The 23157-nt window shown below is 41.9% G+C and overlaps 2 protein-coding genes across 2 annotated transcripts in view; one reads left to right on the top strand and one right to left on the bottom strand.

Moving 5' to 3' along the window:
* Window positions 1-20639, top strand: part of LOC103126965 (zinc finger protein 709-like) — a 58436-nt gene extending 37797 nt beyond the window's left edge. The window contains exons 2-5 of the mRNA XM_060182164.1: window positions 12777-12906; window positions 17512-17638; window positions 17805-17862; window positions 19253-20639. Coding sequence (XP_060038147.1) covers window positions 12892-12906; window positions 17512-17638; window positions 17805-17862; window positions 19253-20477 — 1425 coding nt within the window. The 5' untranslated portion in view covers window positions 12777-12891 and the 3' untranslated portion in view covers window positions 20478-20639. The remainder of the gene's footprint in view (window positions 1-12776; window positions 12907-17511; window positions 17639-17804; window positions 17863-19252) is intronic.
* The window catches only part of LOC132535670 (zinc finger protein 14-like), a 357812-nt gene that overhangs the window by 219905 nt on the left and 114750 nt on the right, over window positions 1-23157 (bottom strand). The gene's annotated exons all lie outside the window — the stretch shown is intronic.

Genomic DNA, 23157 nt, shown 5'->3' with positions numbered 1-23157 from the left:
TCTTTCTTTATTACCTTTTGTTGCCATTGTTGTTGTTATTCATGTAATCAATGTTAGATAGGACAGAGAGAAATGGAGAGAGGAGAGGAAGACAGATACCTGGAGAGAAAGACACCTACAGACTGCTTCACCTCTTGTGAAGCACTCCCCTAGAGGTGGGGAGCCAGAGGCTGGAAACCCTGATCCTTACTCTGGTCACTGTGCTTTGCGCCATGTGCACTTAACCCGCTGTGCTACCACCCGACTCCCAGATTTCCTATTCTTTAACCCTCTGGGAGTATGGACCCAGGATCATTATGGGGTGCAGAAGGTGGAAGGACTGGCTTCTGTAATTGCTCCCCCACTGAACATGGGCATTGACAGGTCAATCTATACTCCCAGCCTGTCTCTTTCCCTAGTGGGGTAGGGCTCTGAGGAATTGGGGCTCCAGGACACATTAGTGGGTTGTCCGTCCAGGGAAGTCCAGCTGGCATCACGGTAGCATCTGGAACCTGGTGGCGGTGATTTGGTGGGTTCCTGTAGTCATTCTAGTCCTGTCTTGTTTCAGACCCAGGTGGTCTCCTTTGGTATTCCTAGTTGATCTAGGAGAGGAGAGGAGAGGAGAGAAACAGATCTGCTGCTGCTCATAGCCCCGCCTACAGAAGTCTCCAATATTTATTTATTTTATTTAGATGCAGACAGAGACAGACACAGAAAGAAAGAAACACCAGAGCACTGCTCAGCTCTGGCTTATCTGATTTCTGTTATTTTCTCTGACTTTCTAGAAATTTTCATTCGTGATTTTTAACTTTTAGGACCACAATACTAAAATCTTCTTAAGGAAGTTTATATAGCACCCTTGAATTTTGGTTTTTAATCAAGCATTGATCTGCAGGTGTCTCTTTCTCTCCCTCTCTGTCTTGCCTCACTTCTGCTACATTCTTCCACAAACATGTCAATGTTTTAAGATTGTGCAATTTAAGGGGCCAGGTGGTAGCAAAGCAGATTAAGTACACATGGCGTAAAACGCAAGGAGTGGGTGAGGATTCTGATTCAAACCCCCTCCTCCATCCCCACCTGCAAGGGGGTGGCATCACAAGCAGTGAAGCAGGTCTGCAGGTGTCTTTCTCTCCCCCTCTGTCTTGCCTTCCTCTCTCGATTTCTCTCTGTCTTAAACAACAATGATGACAGGAATAACAACAACAACTAGAATAAGGAACAAAAAAGGAAAAAATATCCTCCAGAAGCAGTGTATTTGTGGTGCAGCGACTGAGCACCAGCAATAATCCTGGAGGCAAAAAAAAAAAAAAAAAGACTGCAATTTTGTGATATTTGCTCACTTCAACAAGGATTTTGACCTGTTACAGATGTATATTTCCTTCTCCTTTTAAAAAGATTTTATTTATTTATTCATGAGAAATGATAGGAGAGAGAAAGAACCAGACATCACTCTGGTACATGTGCTGACAGGGATTAAATTGAGGACCTCATGCTTGAGACTCCAATGCTTTATCCACTGCGACACCTCCAGAACCACAGATGTATGTTTATTCCTAAAATTATCCTTCCCTTAAAAAAAATCTCTACAAAAGTAAACTTGTTGTTAACCATCTAAAATTCACATAATATAGGATGATTACCACTGCCTTGAAAATAAAACACAAAAAAAACCCTGCTTGTGGTCCAGGAGGCAGTGCAGTGGCTAAAGCTTGGACTCTCAAGAAGGAGGCCCTGAGAAGTGTGTAGTCTAATTGGAGGGGATATTTCCAGTTAGGAACTCTAGGCTCTTTTAACTGAGTCACACTGCATAGGAATTTAGGACTCACCAGGGCACTAACACTTTGGCCACCATTGCACATTTTGTGAGGCACGTTGAATTGCCACTTGCACATGTTCATCCCATTTGTACTGCAGTGACTTTTCTTTTCCTTCTAACCATTGTTTCCTGAGTGTACAGACTTTTTTGTAGGCAATAAGACCATAATTTCCATTTTCAAATCTTGTAATGTATTGCTGATTAGGTATTGATATATATATTTATTTAGTTGCCCTTATTTTATTACTGTAGTTATTATTGTTGTGATTACTGATGTTGTCATTGTTGGATAGGACAGAGAGAAATGGAGAAAGGAGAGGAAGAGAGGGGGGGAGAGAAAGACACCTGCAGACCTGCTTCACTGCCTGTGAAGCAACTCCCCTGCAGGTGGGGAGCCAAAGGCTCGAATCGGGATCCTTATGCTGGTCCTTGCACTTTGTGCCACGTGTGCTTAACTCCTGTGCTACCACCTAATTCCCAGATATTGATGTTTTTTAAGCCACCACTTGCTCATTCTATTTCACAGCTTCTGGTTGATAACTGGGTAGCATCAAATCTGCACTGAGAAATGGAACATGTAACTGGCAACTGTAAATTTCTTCAGAAAATAAAACAGTATTTCTTTCTTCATTTCTTTCTTTCTTTCTTTCTTTTTAGAACTTATTTATTCATGAGAAAGATATGTTGAGAGAAAGAAGCAGCCATAACTCTGGTACATGTGCTACTGGGATCAAACTCAGGACCTCATGCTTGAGAGCCTAGTGCCTTATTGCCACTGCGCCACCTCCTGGACCACACAGTGTTTCTTACAGCTTATATTCACATCAGTTTCTGAATAGAAACAGTCAGTAGAGTGACACTCAAGAATGATGCCCTGAGTACTAATCCCTGGCAGCACATATACCAAAGTGGTATCTGGTTCTTTCCTTCTTTCCTCTTATCCTTCTCATTAAAGTACACATATTTAAAAAAAAAATAAAGAAAGAAAGAAACCATCTTGAAAAAAACTACATTAAAAAATAAAGAGTGGAAAAGTCCACCTCAGGTGTGTACTTAAGTCCCTGCCATTTCCTTCTCTTGTGCAGAAACAGACAGAAATCCTATGTAAACCGTAACATTCTCTACCTTCTCTGCCTAACATTCTCTACCCACTAACCTGGAGTTTAGCGTTTCAGAATCCATACTGATTTGTGTGTGCTGTGTCCTTTTCTGTGAGTTAGTTCAGGCACCTGTTGTTTTGTACCTGGACACATTTAACTATTTTTCTGTCTTTCTTTCTTTACTAAAGATTTTATTTATTTACTAGTGAGAAAGATAGGAGGAGAGAGAAAGAGACAGACATCACTCTGGTACATGTGATGCCAGGGATTGGCCTTGGGACCTCACGCTTGAGAGTCCAACACTGTCCCCACTACACCACCTCTTGGACCACTAACTTAACTATTTTTAGAATTCAAAACTGAAGTTTAAAAAGTCTATTTTCATGACTTAGACAAGAAGAATATTACACACACAAAATAGACCAGCTAGAATATTACACACACGGGAAATGTTATTACTGCCTCACATACAACTTAATGTAACAATGGTCCCAATGGGATCCCATAGTTGTGCCAAATTTTAAAAAATCAGGTTTATTATTTTAAAACAATGAAGTAATTTATATAAAGAAGCATGAGTAGGGGGCCGGCTGGTGGTGCACCTGGTTGAGCGCACACGTTACAGTGCATAAGGACCAGGGTTCAAGTCCCTGTCCTCACCTAGAGGGAAAGTAGTGTGGCAGGTCTCTCTCTCTTTTATTTATTTTTTTTAAGGATTTTATTTCTGAGCGAGATGCAGCGAGAGATAGACACAGAGAGAAACACCAGAGCACTACGAATCTCTGGCTTATGTTGATGCAGGGGATTGAACCTGGGACTCTGGAGCCTCAGGCATGAGAGTCTCTTTGCATAACCATTGTGTTATCTACCCCTGCCCCCCTCCTTCCCTCTTAACCTTTCCTCTTGATTTCTGGCTCTCTATCCAATAAATAAATGTAAAGGTAATTTTAAAAAAGAAGCTTGAGCAGTTACGTTGAAATCATAGCAAAAACAATTATTTGAGAACTGGAAGAATCCTGAAAGATCAAAATCTTTGGAAACTGGAATGAGCAATGACGGTTTCTCTGGGCCTTGTGGCAAACTAAGAACCCACCCGCTAAACTGCTATGGGCAGCTCCTCCAGCACTGCTTAGGAGATGGGTTAGGATCCTTGCTTGGGCCAGAGCTTAAGATCCCCATAGCAGGGCCTGGGCGGTAGCACAGCGGGTTAAGCGCACATGGCACAAAGTTCAAGGACCAGTGCAATGATCCCAGTTTAACAACCCCTCTCCGCCTGTGAAGTAGATCTGGAGGTGTCTATCTTCCTCTCTCTCTTTCAGTCTTTCTCTCTCTCTCTCTCTGTCTTTCCCTCTCTTGATTTCTCTCTGTCCTATCCAACAATAACAACGATAAACAACAGGGGCAAAAAAAGGGAAAAATTGCCTCCAGGAGCAGTGGCTTTGTAGTTTTTGAGCCCCAGCAATAGCCCTGGAGGCAAAAATTAAAAAAAAAACAAAAACCCAAGAGCATTGTGTGGTGCTTAACAAGTAGCAGGCACTTGAATCTTTATTGAATAAATAGATACTATCTAAAAGCCATTCAAAATTGTGGTTTTGATTGGCTGTTGATTTGGAGGCATGTTTCTGTTTTTGGTAGATCTGAGTATTATCCAATCAGGAAGGGAGGTCTGTGTAGCAAGCGATTCGATTCATCCAATTATGTTTTTTTTAAAGATTTTATTTATTTATTAATGAGAACGATAGAAGGAGAGGGAGAGAGAGACAAAGAACCAGACATCACTCTGGTACATGTGCGGCTGGGCATTGAACTCAGGACCTCATGCTTGAGAGTCCAGTGCCTTAGCCACTATGCCACCTCCCTGACCACTGTTTTGTTATTTTAGTATGTTTTTAATTTTTTTAATTATATTTTAATATTTATTTGTTCCCTTTTGTTGCCCTTGTTTTTTTTTTATTGTTGCAGTTATTATTGTTGTTGTTATTGATGTTGTTGTTGGATAGGACAGAAAGAAATGGACGGAGAAGGGGAAGACAGAGGTGAAGACAGACAGACACCTACAGATCTGCTTCACCGCCTGTGAAGCGTGAAGCGACTCCTCTGCAGGTGGGGAGCCGGCGGCTCCAAGCGGGATCTTTATGCTCCTCTCGGAGCTTTGCGCATGCGCTTAACACGCTGCTGCCGCCCGACTCTCCATCCAATTATGATTTAAGACATTGAAGTGTTCAGCTCTCTGTCCAATCTGGGCTGCTGATGGTGGGAGGAGGAAGTCCCGCTAGTCTTTCTGCTCCTGAGATCATCATCACTTTATTTCTTGGTGTAGCTCTCACGTTTCTGTGGTTTGGATTTAGAGAAAAATCTTCAGTGAGCCCAGAGTCTGGAAAGCCCATGGTGAGTGTGGGTTATTTGGGGCCAAGATTGGAAGAGTTGTGCTTCAGACCTGCTAGAAGGCTGTGGGAAGCAGCCACGTGGCCAGGGCTTCCCCATCCCCTGTCCTGCCATCTCCACATTGCACCTGGGCTGGACCCCTCTTGGCCAAGCATAGGAGTGGGTGTCTTGAATTACCTGGCTTTCTAACCTTTGCAGTGGGTTCAGGGCATGGTGAAGTGGAATTCCAAAAGGGGATTAACTTCAGCCATTGCCTTCAGGTGTGGACATTCTTTTTTCTTTTCTCTCTTTGTTTTTCCTCCTGGGTTATTGCTGGGGCTCAGTGCCTACTCTATACATCCACTGTTCCTGGAGGCCATTTTCCCCATTTTGTTACCCTTGTTGTTGTTACTGTTATGGTTGCCATTGTTGTTGTTGTTAGATTGGACAGAGAGAAATGGAGGGAGGAGGAGAAGACGGAAAGGGGGAGACAAAGATAGACACCTGCAGACCTGCTTCACCACCTGTGAAGTGACCTCTCCACTCCTGTAGTTGGGGAGCCGGGGGCTCGAACTGGGATCCTTACCCAGGTTCTTGGGCTTTGCGTCATGTGCACTCAACCGGTTCCGCTACCCCCCCTCATTTTTTTTTTTATTTCTAGAGGAATTGGGGCCTCAGGCATTAGAGTCTTTTTGCATGATAGCATAATGTATGATCTACCCTGCAACCTCAACTGCATTTTATAGTGTTATGTCCCTGCTGACCGAGCCCGATTACAGACTGAGACTGACACAGACAGCTGGTGACGATGTTTTATTCAGACTAACACACAAGACACACATACAGGGGAACACAGCGCTGTGGGTTCACGAGCTGGGACAGATCCCTAGCTAGGAGCCCTAGGCTACTCTGAGACGACCCCCCTCCCCATTTATAATCTCCAGGGGTGGGCGTTAGGAAAGCAGGATGCCTCAAGGGAAAACAGATGCGCATTACATTCTAATCTTTACCTTGACCAAAGGGTAGATTCTGTTCTAATCTTTTTTTTAATATTTATTTTTTCATTTTTCCTTTCGTTGCTCTTATTTTTTATTCTTGTTGTAGTTATTGATGTCGTCATTGTTGGATAGGACAGAGAGAAATGGAGGAGGCAAAGACAGAAAGGGGGATAGAAAGACACCTACTGACCTGCTTCACAGCTTGTGAAGCGACTTCCTGCAGGTGGGGAACCGGGGCCTCCAAACAGGTACTTCGTAGGCCCTTGTGCTTCGTGCCACCTGTGCTTAACCCGCTGCACTACCTACCGCCGGACTCCCATTCTACCCTAATCTTTACCTAAACAGCACATTCTAATCTCTATGGCACCAGTCTTTATCTCAGCAAAGCAGGTAAACAGAAGCAGAATGAATGGGAACATTCTAATTTAAACCGTCACATTAACATTAATTTGCATCATCATCACTCTTGCGGGCTAGGTATTTAAAAAGCCAGTTGCCCGCGGGTGTTCCTGGGAGAGAGGTTAGCTTCTTTCCTAACTTTTACATTCTTTTACTTGAAAAGAAACAAGTCCCTCAGATGGAGGAACTCTCAATATGGGGAGCTCTTGCTCTCAGTAGCATTAGCATTCAGCTGGAAAGAGAAATGAATGCCAGGGCAGGATGCAGGCAGCTTTGCATAGCTGGCCTTTCTTGCAGGCTACCTACAGGGTGCAGGGGGAGTGGTTGATAATGACCTTCTTCCAGAGGAGTATTTCCCTAAGCGCCACCCTAATATGCTTCCATACTTGACTGAGTCTTGTGGTCTAAACTCATGTTCTTAACCCCGGCTGAAGGAGCAAGGAAGTACTTGCTGACCCCGGGGGCAAGATAGTTAGGTGGAGAATTCAGCCGCTCTGTGCGCACCCTGTAGCCTCCAGCCGTGCCCAGTAGAGCACTAATTGCTCTCCTTCCTTTGGGGCAAAGCTTTCAGTAAACTGGGTAAAACTGGGAATGGCCCAACAAAGTCACAAGACCTGGAGGTTACTGGAAAACAGAGTTTTTATTTCTGGCATGCCTTTTCTACAAAAAGGGGATAAATAAATAAATAAACATAAAAAAAAATCTGCCAGCGCTTATACAAACACCAGGAGGAGAGGTGGGTTAGGGTTAGGATTTACAGGTGGCTTAAAGGAGACTGGTACAAGCAGTTGCCATTAATTTCTATATATGCTACTGCAAATATATACTAAGAAATTCTTTTTTTTTCTTCAAAAATGTTATCTGAATGTTTTAGTGGTTTACTGGCATTTTTAAATTTTTATTTACTTATTATTGGATAGAGACAGAGAAATTAAGAGGGGGAGGGGGGAAGAGACAAGGAAAGAGACAGATTCCTGCAGCCCTGCTTTACCCCTTGTGAAGCTTTCCCCCTGCTGGTGGGGACCAGAGGCTTGAACCCAGAGCCTTGTACACTGTAGAGTGTGCAGTTGACCAGCTGTGCCACTGCTTGGAACCTATACTAAGAAATTCTTTCCCATCTTTCTTTTTTTTTTTTTTTAAATATTTATTTTTATTTATTTATTCCCTTTTGTTGCCCTTGTTGTTTTATTGTTGTAGTTATTATTGTTGTCATTGTTGTTGGATAGGACAGAGAGAAATGGAGAGGGGAGGGGGAAGACAGGGAGAGGGAGAGAAAGATAGACACCTGCAGACCTGTTTCACCTCTTGTGAAGCGACAGCCCTGCAGGTGGGGAGCCAGGGCTTGAACCAGGATCCTTATGCCGGTCCTTGTGCTTAGCGCCACCTGCGCTTAACCTGCTGCGCTACAGCCCGACTCCCCCGTCTTTCTTTTTTTTTTAAAAAAGATATTTGATTTATTTATTAATAAGAGGGGTAGGAGGAGAGAGAAAAAGAACCAGACATCACTCTGGTACATGTGCTGCTGGAGACTGAACTCATGCTTGATAGTCCACACTGTACCACCTCCCAGACCACTCCAATTTTCTTTCCTTTCTTTTTTCTTTCTTTTTTTCCCCCCCAGAATTTATTTATTCATGAGAAAGATAGGAGAAAGAACCAGACAGCACACTTTTACATGTGCTGCCAAGGAGAGAACTCAGGACCTCATGGTTGAGAATCCCGTGCTTTATCCACTGCGCCAACTCCGGGACCACCCCAATTTTATTTTCTTTACTGATAGGTTTTAAGTTCCTGGAGTATGTTAAGCACCTCTAGTGCTGTTGCATTTTGTTTTTTATTCCTGCCGGGGATTGAACTCGGGGAACTCATGCTTGAGAGTCGAATGCTTTACCATGGCGCCACCTCTATAGCTCCTCTCAGGTTTTTCTTTTTAATTTTTTTAAATTTTTTTATTTATTCCCTTTTGTTGCCCTTGTTGTTTTATTGTTGTAGTTATTATTGTTGTTGTCGTTTTTGGATAGAACAGAGAGAAATGGAGAGAGGGAGGGGAAGACAGAGAGGAGGAGAGAAAGATAGACACCTGCAGACCTGCTTCACCGCCTGTGAAGCGACTCCCCTGCAGGTGGGGAGCCGGCGTTCGAACCGGGATCCTTATGCCCGTCCTTGTGCTTTGCCCCCCCCCCCTTGTGCTTAACCCGCTGCTCTAGCCTGACTCCCTCCTCTCAGGTTTTAGCACCAAAATGTTAAAAGAATGAAACTCTGAAGTGAGGCAAGTAGAGTGTGAAGTTCTGGCTAAGGGAAATTTTATTGTAGCCAAGGAAAAGGTGAGAAGCCCCGTTTGGGATCAAGAGCCCATCTAGCAGGGAGCTAAGAAGCTTATCTGGTGGGAGTCGGGGGTAAAGCAGCGGGTTAAGCGCACGTGGCACAAAGCGCAAGGACCAGTGCAAGGATCCCGTTTGGGAGTCGCTTCACAGGCATGAAGAAGGTCTGCAGGTGTCCTTCCCTCCCCCTCTCTGTCTTCCCCTTCTCACCAATGTGTCCTGTAACCCCCCAACCCCCAGAGCTCTACCCCAACAGTGAAAGATAGAAACAGGTTGAGGGTATGGATCAACTTATCAATGCCCATGTCTACTGGAGAAGCTATAAGTCAGACCTGTCACTTTCTGCACCCCATAGAGATATTTGGTCCATACTCCCAGAGTGATAAAGATCAGGGAAACTTCCAGTGGAGGGGATGGGCTCTGGCACTGTGGTGATGGGGATTCACCTAGTAAGTGTCCTACTGTTGGCCTGTCTTCCCACATAGTTATGGAGAAAATACTAGCCATCCTAGTCCTCTGATTGATAGGCATGAGAAAATGGATGAAAGAGTTCATTCTGGGCTGGTGAAACAGCACAATGGCTGTGCACATGACCTTTATGCCTAAGATGCCTAAGGCTCTGCGCTCCTTGGTTCAATTTACAAAACTGCTTAAAGGCAGAGCTGAGCTGTAAAAAAAAGGAAAAAAGAAAAAGAAACAGCTTGTGGAGGGTGAGTAAAAAACATTTAAGGTCAGCTATGAGTTGACAATTATTAAAGCTAGGGAATAAGTGCAGACACATTTCTGTAGAGCTACCTTTACTTTGGAATATGCTTGAAAATTTAAAACTTATTCCCTTTTTTGTTATAGTTATTATTGTTATCATCAAAATTGGATAGGACAGAGAGAAATGAAGAGAGAAGGGGAAGACAGAGAGAGGGTGAGAAAGGTAGACACCTGCAGAACTGCTTCACCACCTGTGAAGCGACTCCCCTGCAGGTGGGTTGCCAAGGGCTCGAACCGGGATCCTTAGGCCGGTTCTTGCACTTTGCGCTATGTGTGCTTAACCTGCTGGGCTATAGCCAGACTCCCTATATGCTTGAATTTTTGCAAAACTTTCCCAATATCTGTAGAAAGCTGGTAAAAAAGTATAGCATGATTCCTATGAAGCCTCCTCACCCAAGAAGAGCAGGTCCCATAGTTCTGTCACATCCTTGGTGTGTATAATCTTTCTTGCCTGGTCCAGATACTCTGACTCTTCCTGAGACTATTCTAAGGTCACACGCATGAGAGTCAGTGTTCCCTCCCATCTGTGAGTCCCTCTCTACAGTAGAGAAGCTGGTACTGTCAAAGCTGAGGACCTGGGTCATGTTCTCTGCTCACAGCTTGGGTTCCTGGTCTGTAGGACTGCCAGAGAGGCACTGTCCCTCCTTATTTAGGAAGCAGTGGTTGTGCCAGAACATGGAGTGAAGGGGAGAGGCTGGGATGGCGATAAGGGACTGCTACAATTGATGTCTTTCTCAGGCATGTGTTTGAGGAGAATCAGAAGGCCCAGGAGTTCCTGGAGGCCAGATCCAGAGCAACATGGCAGAAAAGGCAGAAGTAAGATTGGTATGACTCTCCACAGACCCAAAGAGAGAGGGGCCCAGGGATCCCCAGTCTTTTCTCATATTATTTTTCCTACTTCCATCTTCCCCACCCTGTTCGTCTCTGCCGAGATTGAAGGAAGAGCTGTAAAGGGTAGGTGCACTGGTCCCTGGTGTATCCAGAGCACATGGGAAGGGAGGTGTACCAGAGGCTGTGAGCCCTGGCATCAGGTGGCAGGAATCAGTGACAACCCCTGAAAAAACTGGTTGGTGTGACAGAGCAGAGAGATGGTACAGAAAGTTCTCAGAGCATGGTATTCTGGAAGGGAATTTCTGTAGAAGTACAACAGAATGAAAAGCTGGGGAGCTGGCAGTGCAGAGTCACAAGTGGCTTTTCCAGAACGTGCAGGGCAGGGACACACATGACGATCCCCTGCCTCAGACTCTGCCTTCTGCTGGCCTGTCAATGGCACAGGGAGTCAGTGAGGGGAAGACAGAGCTGCCCATCAAGCAAGGACTCCAAGGGAAGCAGAATCCTCCCATCCAGGAGTTGGTTCAGAAGGCTTCAGAGAATATAGGCTGTTTAAATAAAAATAAATTTATAAACAAATAATAATAGCAATTGTTTTTATTATGTGCAGATATTAATTTGGGATTTCAGGGGGAATTCTGATCCCATAGGTTTTTTTTTTTTTTCTTTCTATTTTTCCTTAGTGAGTTAATATTGACTTAAAACTTTTTTTTTTCCACCAGTGTTATCCTTGGGGCTAGGTGCCTGCACTACTAATCCACTGTTCCTGGAGGCCATTTTTCCCATTTTTATTGCTCTTGTGTAGCTGTTATTGTTGCCATTGCTGCTTTTTTTTTTTTTTTTTTTTTTTTGGATATGACAGAGAGAAGTGGAGAGAGGAGGGGAAGACAGAGATTGAAAGACACTGATCCTTGCAATCAGCGCCACCTATGCTTAAACTGTTGAACTACCGCCTTTCTGACTTTAACTTAATAGTGGCATAATTTAACTACCGCCTATTCCTGACTTTAACCTAATAGTGGCATAATTCCACACTGTTCCCCTCACTGTTCTGCGGCCCTGTCCTCTTCTGAGGAGAGTACAGTAGTTCTTCTATGTCACAGATTAGGGTTGATTTTGTGTATGTATGTCCTTTTTTTCCAATGGACCTGCCTTCACTTCTTTCAGAAGTCACTGTGTTTACACCTATTACTACTTATGAATATTGTACTTTTCTGTTGTTGTTGTTTCCCTCTCTCTCAGATTAGTGCAACAGTGCCTGACTTTCTCTGGTGCTTTCCAGATCTGCTTCACTTTCAGTGACGGCACAGAGAACAGAAATTCCTGGTGAGAAGCATTTCTTGTCCAGAGTGTCTAGAGCATCTTCCACTATCTTTTTCTTGCAGTGGGAGCATGAACCAAAGTTCTTGTCATGGGTGTAAGAGGAAGGATCCTTGGTTTCTGTAATTGCTTCTCTACTTGTCATGGACATCAGCAGGTCGATCCATACCTCCAGTCTGTTTCTATCTTTTGTTAGCAGGATAGGACTCTGGAGAGGTGAGGTTCTGGATTATTTTGTTGAAGTCGTCTACACAAGTAGGTTAGAATGGAATTGTAGTAGTATTTCTAGCTTGGTAGCTAAGGTTACAATATTCTGTGAATATATCAGCTGTAGTTGGATGAAATTTGTTTAGTTAAATAGCTATCAATGTTGTTTTGGGGGACAGTCTGTGTGTCTGTTACTTCAAGGCCACACCTCTCAGAAGTCCCAAGTCCACATTACTTTTTTTTTAAATATTTATTTACTTTATTCCCTCTTGTTGCTCTTGTTGTTTTATTGTTCTGGTTATTATTGTTGTTCTTGATGTCCTAGTTGTTGGATAGGACAGACAGAAATGGAGAGAGGAGGGGAAGACAGAGAAGTGGAGAGAAAGATAGACAACTGCAGACCCTCTTCACCTCCTGTGAAGTGACTCCCATGCAAGTGAGGAGCCAGGGGCTCAAACGGGATATTTATGCGATCCTTGAGCTTCTCGCCATGTGTGCTTAACCTGTTGCACTACTACCCGACTCCCAAAAGGGAAATCATACAGCACATCAGGGACCTGGAGCTTTTGGTATTAACTAATTCTAGAACTGGTGTGCCAGATATCAAAACTGTTTTCCAGTAATCCCTAGGTGTTCTGACATTGTTTACCAATTCCCAGTTTTACATTCCCTGTAGGTGTAGTGGTTGCTGTCAAGCCAAGAGACCTGTCTTGTGGAGTTACATCACAGTCTGAAGATACTGCTTCTTTTAATTTTCTGGCCTGAAAAGAAATTGAGAGAAATAGGGAGAAATGACAGTTTCTCAGGTAAATGACATATGCCATATCTGATTCTTTTTTCCTCCTGAGAGAGTTGTATTTTAATTTACACATGCATTTTATGTTATGTTCATTTCACTGCTTCTGATTTCTCTTAAAAACTTATTTTGCCACCAGTCTTTGCTGCCACTATACATAGATACAGATATTAGGTAGATATGACAAAAAGGGAGGAGGGAGGGAAAGTGAAGAAGAAACACCACAGTACTGTTCCTCCATTGAACGTGGAATGTGTGCTTTCTACTTTGTGTGTCACCATGAAGATCCTGTTAAAAATTTTTTTGAGTTTCATGCCCAGCTACTGAGTTTCAATCCCTCACACCACACAGAGACGTGAAGAGGGAAACTTCATTAGTGGTCCGCTGGCTTCTTTCCCATTTCTTTCCCTCATGCTCTGTAGGAAATAAATAAAATTATTCTACTAAGAGAAATGAAGTTATCAGAACATATCTACTTATACCCAAAGCCTTTTATTTGTTTCTACCCAAGCACTCTATATGCTATGAAAATACTTATCTTGATGGGTACACCAGTTTGCCATGTAAGTTACCATGGGAAAGAACCCACTTTCTAGCCAGTTTCAAGTTCTGCTCTCCACCTGAATTGGGGAGGGGGTACTTAACAAGAAGCCAGGCAGGTCTTCAGGAGTCTGCCTTTCTCTCTACCTCTCTATCTGCCCCATTCCCTCTCAATTTATATCAGTTGTATTCAATTACAAACAGACACATAGGACAACAGAAAAAAAATCTCTGCCTAGAGCCATAGGTTGTAGTGCTGGCACCAATTCCCAGCAATAACCCTGATGGTAGGAGAAAAATTCTTATCTAATTGTGGCATGCAACAATGGGAAATGCTTTCTTTTCACAGCTTGAATTAAGGCCATTATTCCAATATTTCTACTGAGAAAGGTGTCTGTTCTGCTATGTCAGATTGTTCACATAATTGACTACCCTGACCCAAGAAAGTAATTCAGTGTGGTATTCATGGTTTTAAAAAATTGAAAGTGATATGCAAAACTTGTTAGGAAGAATTGTTCCATTCTATTCCTTCATTTCTTTTATCAACATTTTTCCTTTCCCAAGGGACTGCCTTGCACAAATGTAATTCTACTTTTCATGGGCTACTTGTTTATTCAGAAATAGTACAGCTCTGGAGCTCCCTCTCTTTTTATGGTGCCATGTGCTTCCAGGTCTGGAATCTGGGTCTTATCCATGTCAAGGCACACTCTCAAACTGGTGAATTCTCTCTTTGGCCCTCTCCTTTTAATTAATTAATTTATTTTTATTGGTAATTTAATATTGATATTAAAAGTATAAAGTATCCAGGGTATAAAAGTCCACAGTGTTCTCACCACCAGAGTTTTGTGTCCTCACTTCTTCCATTGACAGGTAACGCAATGATTCTACCAGATATGAGTTGAATGTTATGTCCACAAATATATATTCTAAGTATCACCTAAACCAATAACTACTTCTGAGTGGCATTGCTTTTTTGCTCTTACCTCTCATTGTCCTGATAGAATTGGCTTCCAGAGCCAACCAGTCATATTTCCCTAACATTTCTCCCCCTGTAGGTGTGTGGACAAAAACTGTGTATGTGGTGCAGAAGGTAGGAGTTCTCATTTTTGCTGTTGTTTCTCTGTTGGAAATGGACATTGGCATTTTTTTTTTCTATTTGTAGTACCTTTATTTCATTTTCTTTTTTTTTCTGTTTTAATTTATTTATAGGGGAATTAATGTTTTACATTCCACAGTAAATACAATAGTTTGTACATGAATAACCATTCCCAGTTTTCCATATAACAATACAACCCCCACTAGGTCCTCTGTTTTCTTTTCTGATCTTGTTTTTCTTTTTCTTTTTTAAATATTTATTTTATTTATTTATTCCCTTTTGTTGCCCTTGTTGTTTTATTGTTGTAGTTATTATTATTATTGTTGTTGTCATTATTGGATAGGACAGAGAGAAATGGAGAGAGGAGGGGAAGACAGAGAGGAGGAGAGAAAAATAGACACCTGCAGACCTGCTTCACCGCCTGTGAAGCGACTCCCCTGCAGGTGGGGAGCCGGGGTTCGAACCGGGATCCTTAGGCCGGTCCTTGTGCTTTGCACCACCTGTGCTTAACCCACTGCGCTACCGCCCGACTCCTTGATCTTGTTTTTCAACTTCTGCTTGAGAGTGAGATCATCCCATACTCATCCTTCTGTTTCAGACTTACTTCACTTAACATGAATTTTTCAAGGTCCATCCAAGATCGGCTGAAAACGGTGAAGTCACCATTTTTAATAGCTGAGTAGTATTCCATTGTGTATATATACCACAACCTACTCAGCCACACATCTGTTGTTGGACACCTGGGTTGCTTCCAGGTTTTGGCTATTACAAATTGTGCTGCCAAGAACTTAAGTGTACACAGATCTTTTTGGATGGGTGTGTTGGGTTCCTTAGGATATATCCCCAGGAGAGGAATTGCAGGGTCATAGGGTAGGTCCATTTCCAGCCTTCTGAGAGTTCTCCAGATTGTTCTCCACAGAGACTAGACCAATTGACATTCCCACCAGTAGTGCAGGATGGTTCCTCTGACCTCAGAAACTCTCCAGCATTTGCTGCTGTTACCTTTTCTGATGTATGACATTCTCACAGGAGTGAAGTTGTATCTCATTGTTATCTTTAGTTGCATTTCTCTGACATTCAGAGACTTTGAGCATTTTTTCATGTGTTTCTCAGCCTTTTGGATCTCTTCACTGGTGAATATTCTGTCCATGTCTTCCCCCCATTTTTGTGAGGGGTCTCTTGGTTGGGGTAGTAGTTTCTTTAGCTGTGCAGAAGCTTTTTAATTTGATGTTTATGCTTGTCTTAGTCTTCTTTGTAATTGGATTTGTTTCATTGAAGATGTCTTTAAAATTTATGCAGAAAAGAGTTCTGCCAATATTTTCCTCTAACTATTTGATAGTTTCTGGTCTAACATCCATGTCCTTGACCCACTTGAAATTTACTTTTGTATTTGGTGAAATATAGTGGTTTGGTTTCATTCTTCTGCATGTTTCACCCCATTTTTTTCCAACACCATTTGTTGAAGAGACTGCTTTCCCCATTTGGTCACCTTTGTGAAAGATTAGATGTCCATAGGTGTGGGGGACATTGGCAATTTTGATCTAAACCCCCTGCCTGTTTCTTTCCTTACAGAGGTAGGGTTCAGGAGAGTTGTAGTTCTAGGTCACATTGATGAAGTCATCTATCCAGAGTATTCAAGATGGAATCATAGCATCTGCAATCTGGTGACTGAAAGACAGTAAGACACAAGGCAAAACAAAATGTTTAGTCAACAGGAACCAGAAAGTAAGATTAGAGCAGATTAGAATAGGAATTTTAAAGTATAATGAAGCTGTGTAGTCTTCTTTAATAAGTATTTTCCAGTGGGCCCATGAATTCAGTAATTTTTGCTTGAACTTGATAGTAACATGAAGATGGACTAAAAATATTATTTGGGAATATGGCATCAGAGTTGAGAAAAGAAGTAGAAAACTGGATTAAGGCAGAGAATAGTTCCCAAACTTCATAGTAATGACCAGTAATAATAGAGAGATATTAGAGGTGTTGGCCCATCATGTCTATGGGGAAATCCAAGGATACCCTGACTAATGGTGCTCTCCTTTATCTCCTTTTATTTATTCAGTTTTAAGAGGCAAATATGTTTTTTTCTCTCTCTCAAGTAGATGCTTTTATTTTTGGATCCAATTCAGACAATAAGTATGTGCACATACTTGGAAATTGTCCTGTAGTGTCAGTCATGTGTCTTCATTTTTGTTGTTGTTGTTTTTAATTTTTCATAAAATGGAAATATTGGCCAAACTATAGGATAAGAGGGGTACATTTCCACACAGTTCCCACCTTCACAACTTTATATTCAGCCCCCTCCCTTGATAGTTTCCCTATGTTTTTATCCCTCAGGGAGGATGGACCCAGGATCATTATGGGGTGCAGAAGGTGGAAATTGTGGCTTCTGTAATTGCTTCCCTGCTGAACATGGGTGCCTTCTGTTTTTTGTTTTTAAGCCGCAAACTGACCTCCAATTTAAGTCATTTTTAAAAGTTTTTCCTTTTTTTTTTAAGTTACATTTACTTATTGCTTCTTTGCCATGTGCATGGTCCTCAATTAAGTCAGGCCTCTACCACACTGGAGCTTCAGTGCTGGAGTGTCTTTTTTCTTTTTTTTTCTTCGAAACATTATAACATGGAGCGTAAAAGCCTCAGTGATGAAAACATAAAAAGGTAAAGAAATTAAGTTTTTCACTGAATGCTCGCCCAAACCTGACTCAGTGATGCTTGGACCTGTTTCTCCACCCTTCCAAGTGAACTTCATAGCTACATCACTCTATCATATGAGATTCCAGGGACTGTGTTCAGGACCTGATGATAGCATAAAGCTTTAATCATTGGACCAATTACTGTATCACATGCTAGTCCATGAGGGTGAGATACTTGGTATGTTTAGTGATGAGACGATCACTGACTTCATAAAGTAGATCATGGATGTCTAATCTGCTGTCAGTATGAAGTGTTTTCTCATATAAATAAATACACTGTGTTTTAGTGTTCAGTGACCTATGAAGATGTAACAGTGATATTCACTCAAGAGGAGTGGACACTATTAAATTCTTCAGAGAAGAAACTCTACAGAAATGTGATGTGTGAAAACTTTAGAAACATTCTGTCGATAGGTAATTATGATATTCATTCATTTTGCAATGAAAAGACATATTTTTTCCATTGTTCAGTGTATGCCGAGACATTGTTAAGTGAAAGGGGCATGATTGTGATTGTGACTCATGATGGATCAAAAATTCAATATATTTGTATCCTCTCTAATATCTTTTGTATTTTTAGAACAGTTACAAGAGGATCATTCCATCAAAGAGCAGTATAACCACCAAGGAAGTAAAAGGTTTGAATCTCATTCATGATTATACCGTCCTACCCAGAAAGCTACTATGAACTTGTCTGTGATTCTTTTACCTGCATGATTTCCCTAAATGAATAACTTATTTTTTATATTTATTTAATTATTCCCTTTTGTTGCCCTTGTAATTGTTGTTATTGATGTCGTTGTTGCATAGGACAGATATAAATGGAGAGAGGAAGGGAAGACAGAAGGGGAGTAGAAAGATAGACACCTGTAGACCTGCTTCACCATTTGTGAAGCAACTCCCCTGCAGGTGGGGAGCCAGGGTCTCGAACTTGGATCCTTACACTGGTCTTTGCACTTTTTGCCATGTATGCTTAACCCACTGCACTACTGCCAAACTCCCTATAATACAATCTTTTTAAAGGAAAGAGAATTTATAATGACTGATATAAATAGATAATTCTTAAAGTACTTCATTAAAAAAATCATGACATGAATAGCTTCTGCAATAGTTAGTAATTGACTCAAATAATGATGGGGGTAATGTATAAGTCTGAGGTTCTCATTTCAATCACTGGCATACATGTAAGAAAATGGTGTTCTGCATTATCATTTCTTTCTACTTCATGACAAATTCTCTGACCTGACAAGACAAGAAAGAATGGAAACTTTTAGAAATAAGGCAGGGGGAAGTCTTGTGGTAGTGCAGTGGGTGAAGCTCACATGGCGCAAAGTGAAAGGATTGGTCTTAGTATCCTGGTTTGAACCCCCGGCTCCCTTCCTATAGGACGTCGCTTCACAGGCGGTGAAGCAGGTCTGCAAGTGTCTATCTTTCTCTCCCCCTCCTGTCTTCCCATCCTCTCTCCATTTGTCTCTGCCCTATGCAACAACAACAACAAAAATAACTCCAACAAAAAAACCAACACGGTGAACAAAAGGGAATAAATAAAGAAATAAAATACTAAAAATAAATAAATACATTATTTCTGTCAGTATATTATTGGTTATGGTTTGACTCACTTAGGTATTATACTAACTATTTAGTATTTAACAGATTTTCATTGAGTTTCTTTTTTCTTTTTAACTATAAGTGCCTTTATATAATTTTAATTTATTATTATTATTTTGTCAGTACAAACATTTTTAGTCAAATGTATTGATAATGTCTATGAATTTTGGTCATTTATGTATAATAATGATCTGCATTTTCTTAATAAGGTTTCATTTTTTTCATTGCAATATCATTAAGTAAATTCTCACTCTTTTCCAGTAATATAGTGAAAATCTCTGAGGCTGAAGAACAAAGTCAAAATGATGGGAAACCTCAAGAATGTGAAGTATACAACAAAGTATTGACTTATTCCAGTCAGCTTAAAAGACAGAATAGAATTCCCATTGGAAAGAAAGCTTATCAACGTAAACATTGTAGTAAAACATTCAGTCAAACCGGTGATCTTCGGCGACATGAATGTAAACAGTGTAGGAAAACATTCAGTTTTCGCAGTAAACTTCAGACACATGAAAGAACACACAGTGGAGAGAAGCCCTATGAATGTAAACAGTGTAGGAAAACATTCAGTCAAAGCGGTACTCTTCGGAAACATCAAAGAATACACAGTGGAGAGAAACCCTATGAGTGTAAACAATGTAGGAAAACATTCAGTGATAATAGTGCTCTTCGGAATCATGAAAGAACTCACAGTGGAGAGAAGCCCTATGAATGTAAACAGTGTAGGAAAACATTCAGTCGTTCCAGTACTCTTAGGATACATGAAAGATTGCACAGTGGAGAGAAACCCTATGAATGTAAACAATGTAGGAAAACATTCAGTTTTTCCAGTAAACTTCAGACACATGAAAGAACGCACAGTGGAGAGAAGCCCTATGAATGTAAACAATGTAGGAAAACATTCAGTCAATCTGGTTATCTTCGGATACATGAAAGAACTCACAGTGGAGAGCATCCCTATGAATGTCAACAATGTAGGAAAACATTCAGTTTTCCCAGTTTTCTTAGGATACATGAAAGAACTCACAGTGGAGAGAAACCCTATGAATGTACACAGTGTAGGAAAACATTCAGTTGTTCCAGTGCTCTTCGTGTACATAAAAGAATTCACAGTGGAGAGAAGCCCTATGAATGTACACAGTGTAGGAAAACATTCAGGCAATCCGGTCATCTTCGGACACATGAACGAACTCACAGTGGAGAGAAACCCTATGAATGTCAACAGTGTAGGAAAACATTCAGTGTTTCCCGTTCTCTTTGGCTACATGAAAGAATGCACAATGGCGAGAAGCCCTATGAATGTAAACAGTGTAGTAAAACATTCAGTCGATCCAGTCATCTTCGAACACATGAAAGAAAGCACACTGGAGAGAAGCCCTATGGATGTAAACAGTGTAGGAAAACATTCAGTTGTTCCAGTAGTCTTTGGAGACATAAAAGAACGCACAGTGGAGAGAAGCCCTATGAATGTAAACAGTGTAGTAAAACATTCAGACAATCCTGTCATCTTCAGACACATGAAAGATCTCACAGTGGAGAGAAAGTCTTGGAATGGAAACAATGTAGTAAAGCCTTTGGTGATTCCTCTACTCATCAGGTACTTGAAAGAACTCACAGTGGAGAGCAAGCCTATGAATATAGATGATGCAGTGGAACATTCAGTCAATTCAGTCATCTTTAATCACAAGAAATAATGCACAATGGAGGGAAACCCTAGTATTATAGACAATACAGAAAACCTTTCAGTTCTTCCACTACTCATAAAGCATATGAAAATAAGCACATATACATGTAGCAACCTGGGTTATTGCTGGGGCATGGTGCCTGCACTGCAAATCCACTGCTCCTGGAGGCTATTTTTTCCCCTTTGTTGCCCTTGCTGCTCATCGTTGTTGTTATTATTGTTATTGCCATTGTTGTTGCTGGATAGGACAGAGAGAAATGGAAACAGGAGGGAAAGACAGAGAAGGGGAGAGAAAGACACCTGCAGACCTGCTTCACTGCATGTGAAAAGAGAGCCCCCTGCAGGTGGGGAGCTGGGGCTTCAACCGGGATCTTTGCTCTGGTCCTTGCACTTTGCACCATGTGTGCTTAACCTGCTGCATTACCTCAAAAACATATTTTATTGCTCATAGTTGAAACTAGGCTATGACAATTGTTAAAAAAAAAAAAAATCAGGAGTCAGGCAGTAGTGCAGCGGGTTAAGCGCAGGTGGCTTAAGCGCAAGGACGGGTGTAAGGATACCGGTTCAAGCCCCTGGCTCCCCACCTACATGGGAATCACTTCACAAGCGGTGAAACAGGTCTGCAGGTGTCTTATCTTTCTCTCTCCCCTCTGTCTTCCCCTCCTCTCTCCATTTCTCTCTGTCCTATCCGACAACAAAGACAACATTAACTACAACAACAATAAAACAAGAGCAACAAAAGGGAATAAATAAAATACTAAAAAAAATTTTTTTTTAATTTTTTTTACTTAAGAAAGGATTAATTAACAAAACCATAGGGTAGGAGGGGTACAACTCCACACAATTCCCACCGCCCAATCTCCATATCCCACCCCCTCCCCAGTAGCTTTCCCATTCTCTATCCCTCTGGGAGCATGGACCCAGGGTCATTGAGGGTTGCAGAAGGTAGAAGGTCTGGCTTCTGTAATTGCTTCCCCGCTGAACATGGGCGTTGACTGGTCGGTCCATACTCTCAGTCTGCCTCTCTCTAGTAGGGTGGGTCTCTGGGGAAGCTGAGCTCCAGGAAAAAAATTTTTTTAAATCATAAAATATCACCATTTCTGAACAAGTGGTGAGACAGGATGTCATATTGTCACAGCTCTGCATACGACATGGGAGAGTTGCTATGATTTTATGAGCACTTTTAAGAAATATTGAAAAAAGGGGTTGGGGGTAGATAGCATAATGGTTATGCAAAGAGACTCATGCCTGAGGCTCTGAAGTCCCAGGTTCTCAGTCCTGACTTGCACGGGATAAGTTTCAAAAACAGTGAGGAACTGTACTTGTTGTCTCTGTTTAACCCTATCTTCCTTACACATTTCTTTTTTTTTTTTAAGAACTCTTTCCCAGGGAACCTGGGTCCCTGAACACTAACATGTGCGCTCAACCAGATGCACCACCACCCAGCCCCTTTTAAGAATTCTTTTTTTTTTTTTAGTATTTATTTATTCCCTTTTGTTGCCCTTGTTTTTTATTGTAGTTATTAATGTTGCTGTTGTTGGATAGGACAGAGAAACTGAGAGGGGAATGGAAGGGGGGGGAGAGAGACACCTGCAGACCTGCTTCACCGCCTGTAAAGCGACTCCTCTTCAGGTGGGGAGTGGGGGACTCAAACTGGGATCCTTAAGCTGGTCCTTGCACTTTGCACCATGTGCGCTTAACCTGCTGTGCTACCGCTGGAGTCCCAAGAATTTTTTTTTTAATACTTATTTATTCCCTTTTGTTGCCCTGAGGTTGGAGCCAGCCAACCAGGCACAGTAGTACCTGGACAGGGCACTAGGATTGAGAAAAGAAAGAAGACAGTGAAATGACTGAGTGCCCACATTTATTTTTCCTCAAAGTCAATAATATTGACATAATTTTTTCCTATACAACCCTGTTTTTTCTAGGTCAATCTTCAGTTATAATACCTAATTTTTTTTTTAAAGATTTTATTTATTTATGAGAAAGATAGGAGAGAGAAAGAACCAGACATCACTCTGGCACATGTGCTGCCAGGGATCAAACCCGGGACCTCATGCTTGAGAGTCCAAAGCTTTATCACTGCGCCACCTCCTGGACCACTATAATACCTAATTTTGTGTGAATGTCTAGCTAAAAATTAGGTAATGTGTTGTATGCTTTACATTGGGTAGTTCTCCCCCGCCAAGAGAATTGGATCAGTCCAGTTAGTTTCGCAGGCCTGCTTGGCCCCGCCCCGGAGGAACCTCGAGAGAGGGTTCCAAAGTGCCAGAGTTGGAGAGTAAGAGAGAGTGCTTGCGCCACCGCAAAGAGACAGCAGAGTTCTGTTTGGTTATTAGTTTGGTTTAGTTTATGAATCGTTCCTGAATAAAGAAATACAGCTTCCCTGCCCAGCCGTTGTCTCCGCGTCTCTGTTACCCGCCCGTGAAGCTAGCCTGCCCAGCTGGAGCCTCCAAATTTAACAACAGTAATGGGACCAGGTGGTAGTGCACCTGGATAAGTGCACACATTACAGTGCACAAGGACCTGGGTTCAAGCCACTGGTCCTCACCTGCAGGGGGAAAGCTTCCTAAGTGTTGAAGTAGTGCTGCAGGTGTCTCTGCAATGTGTGTGCTGAACCAGGTGCACCACCACCTGGCCC

This window comes from Erinaceus europaeus, chromosome 23 (genome assembly GCF_950295315.1).
Source record: "Erinaceus europaeus chromosome 23, mEriEur2.1, whole genome shotgun sequence".
NCBI lineage: Eukaryota > Metazoa > Chordata > Mammalia > Eulipotyphla > Erinaceidae > Erinaceus > Erinaceus europaeus.
The sequence above is the reverse complement of the archived record's forward strand: the minus strand, read 5'-3'. Positions and strand labels throughout refer to the sequence as shown.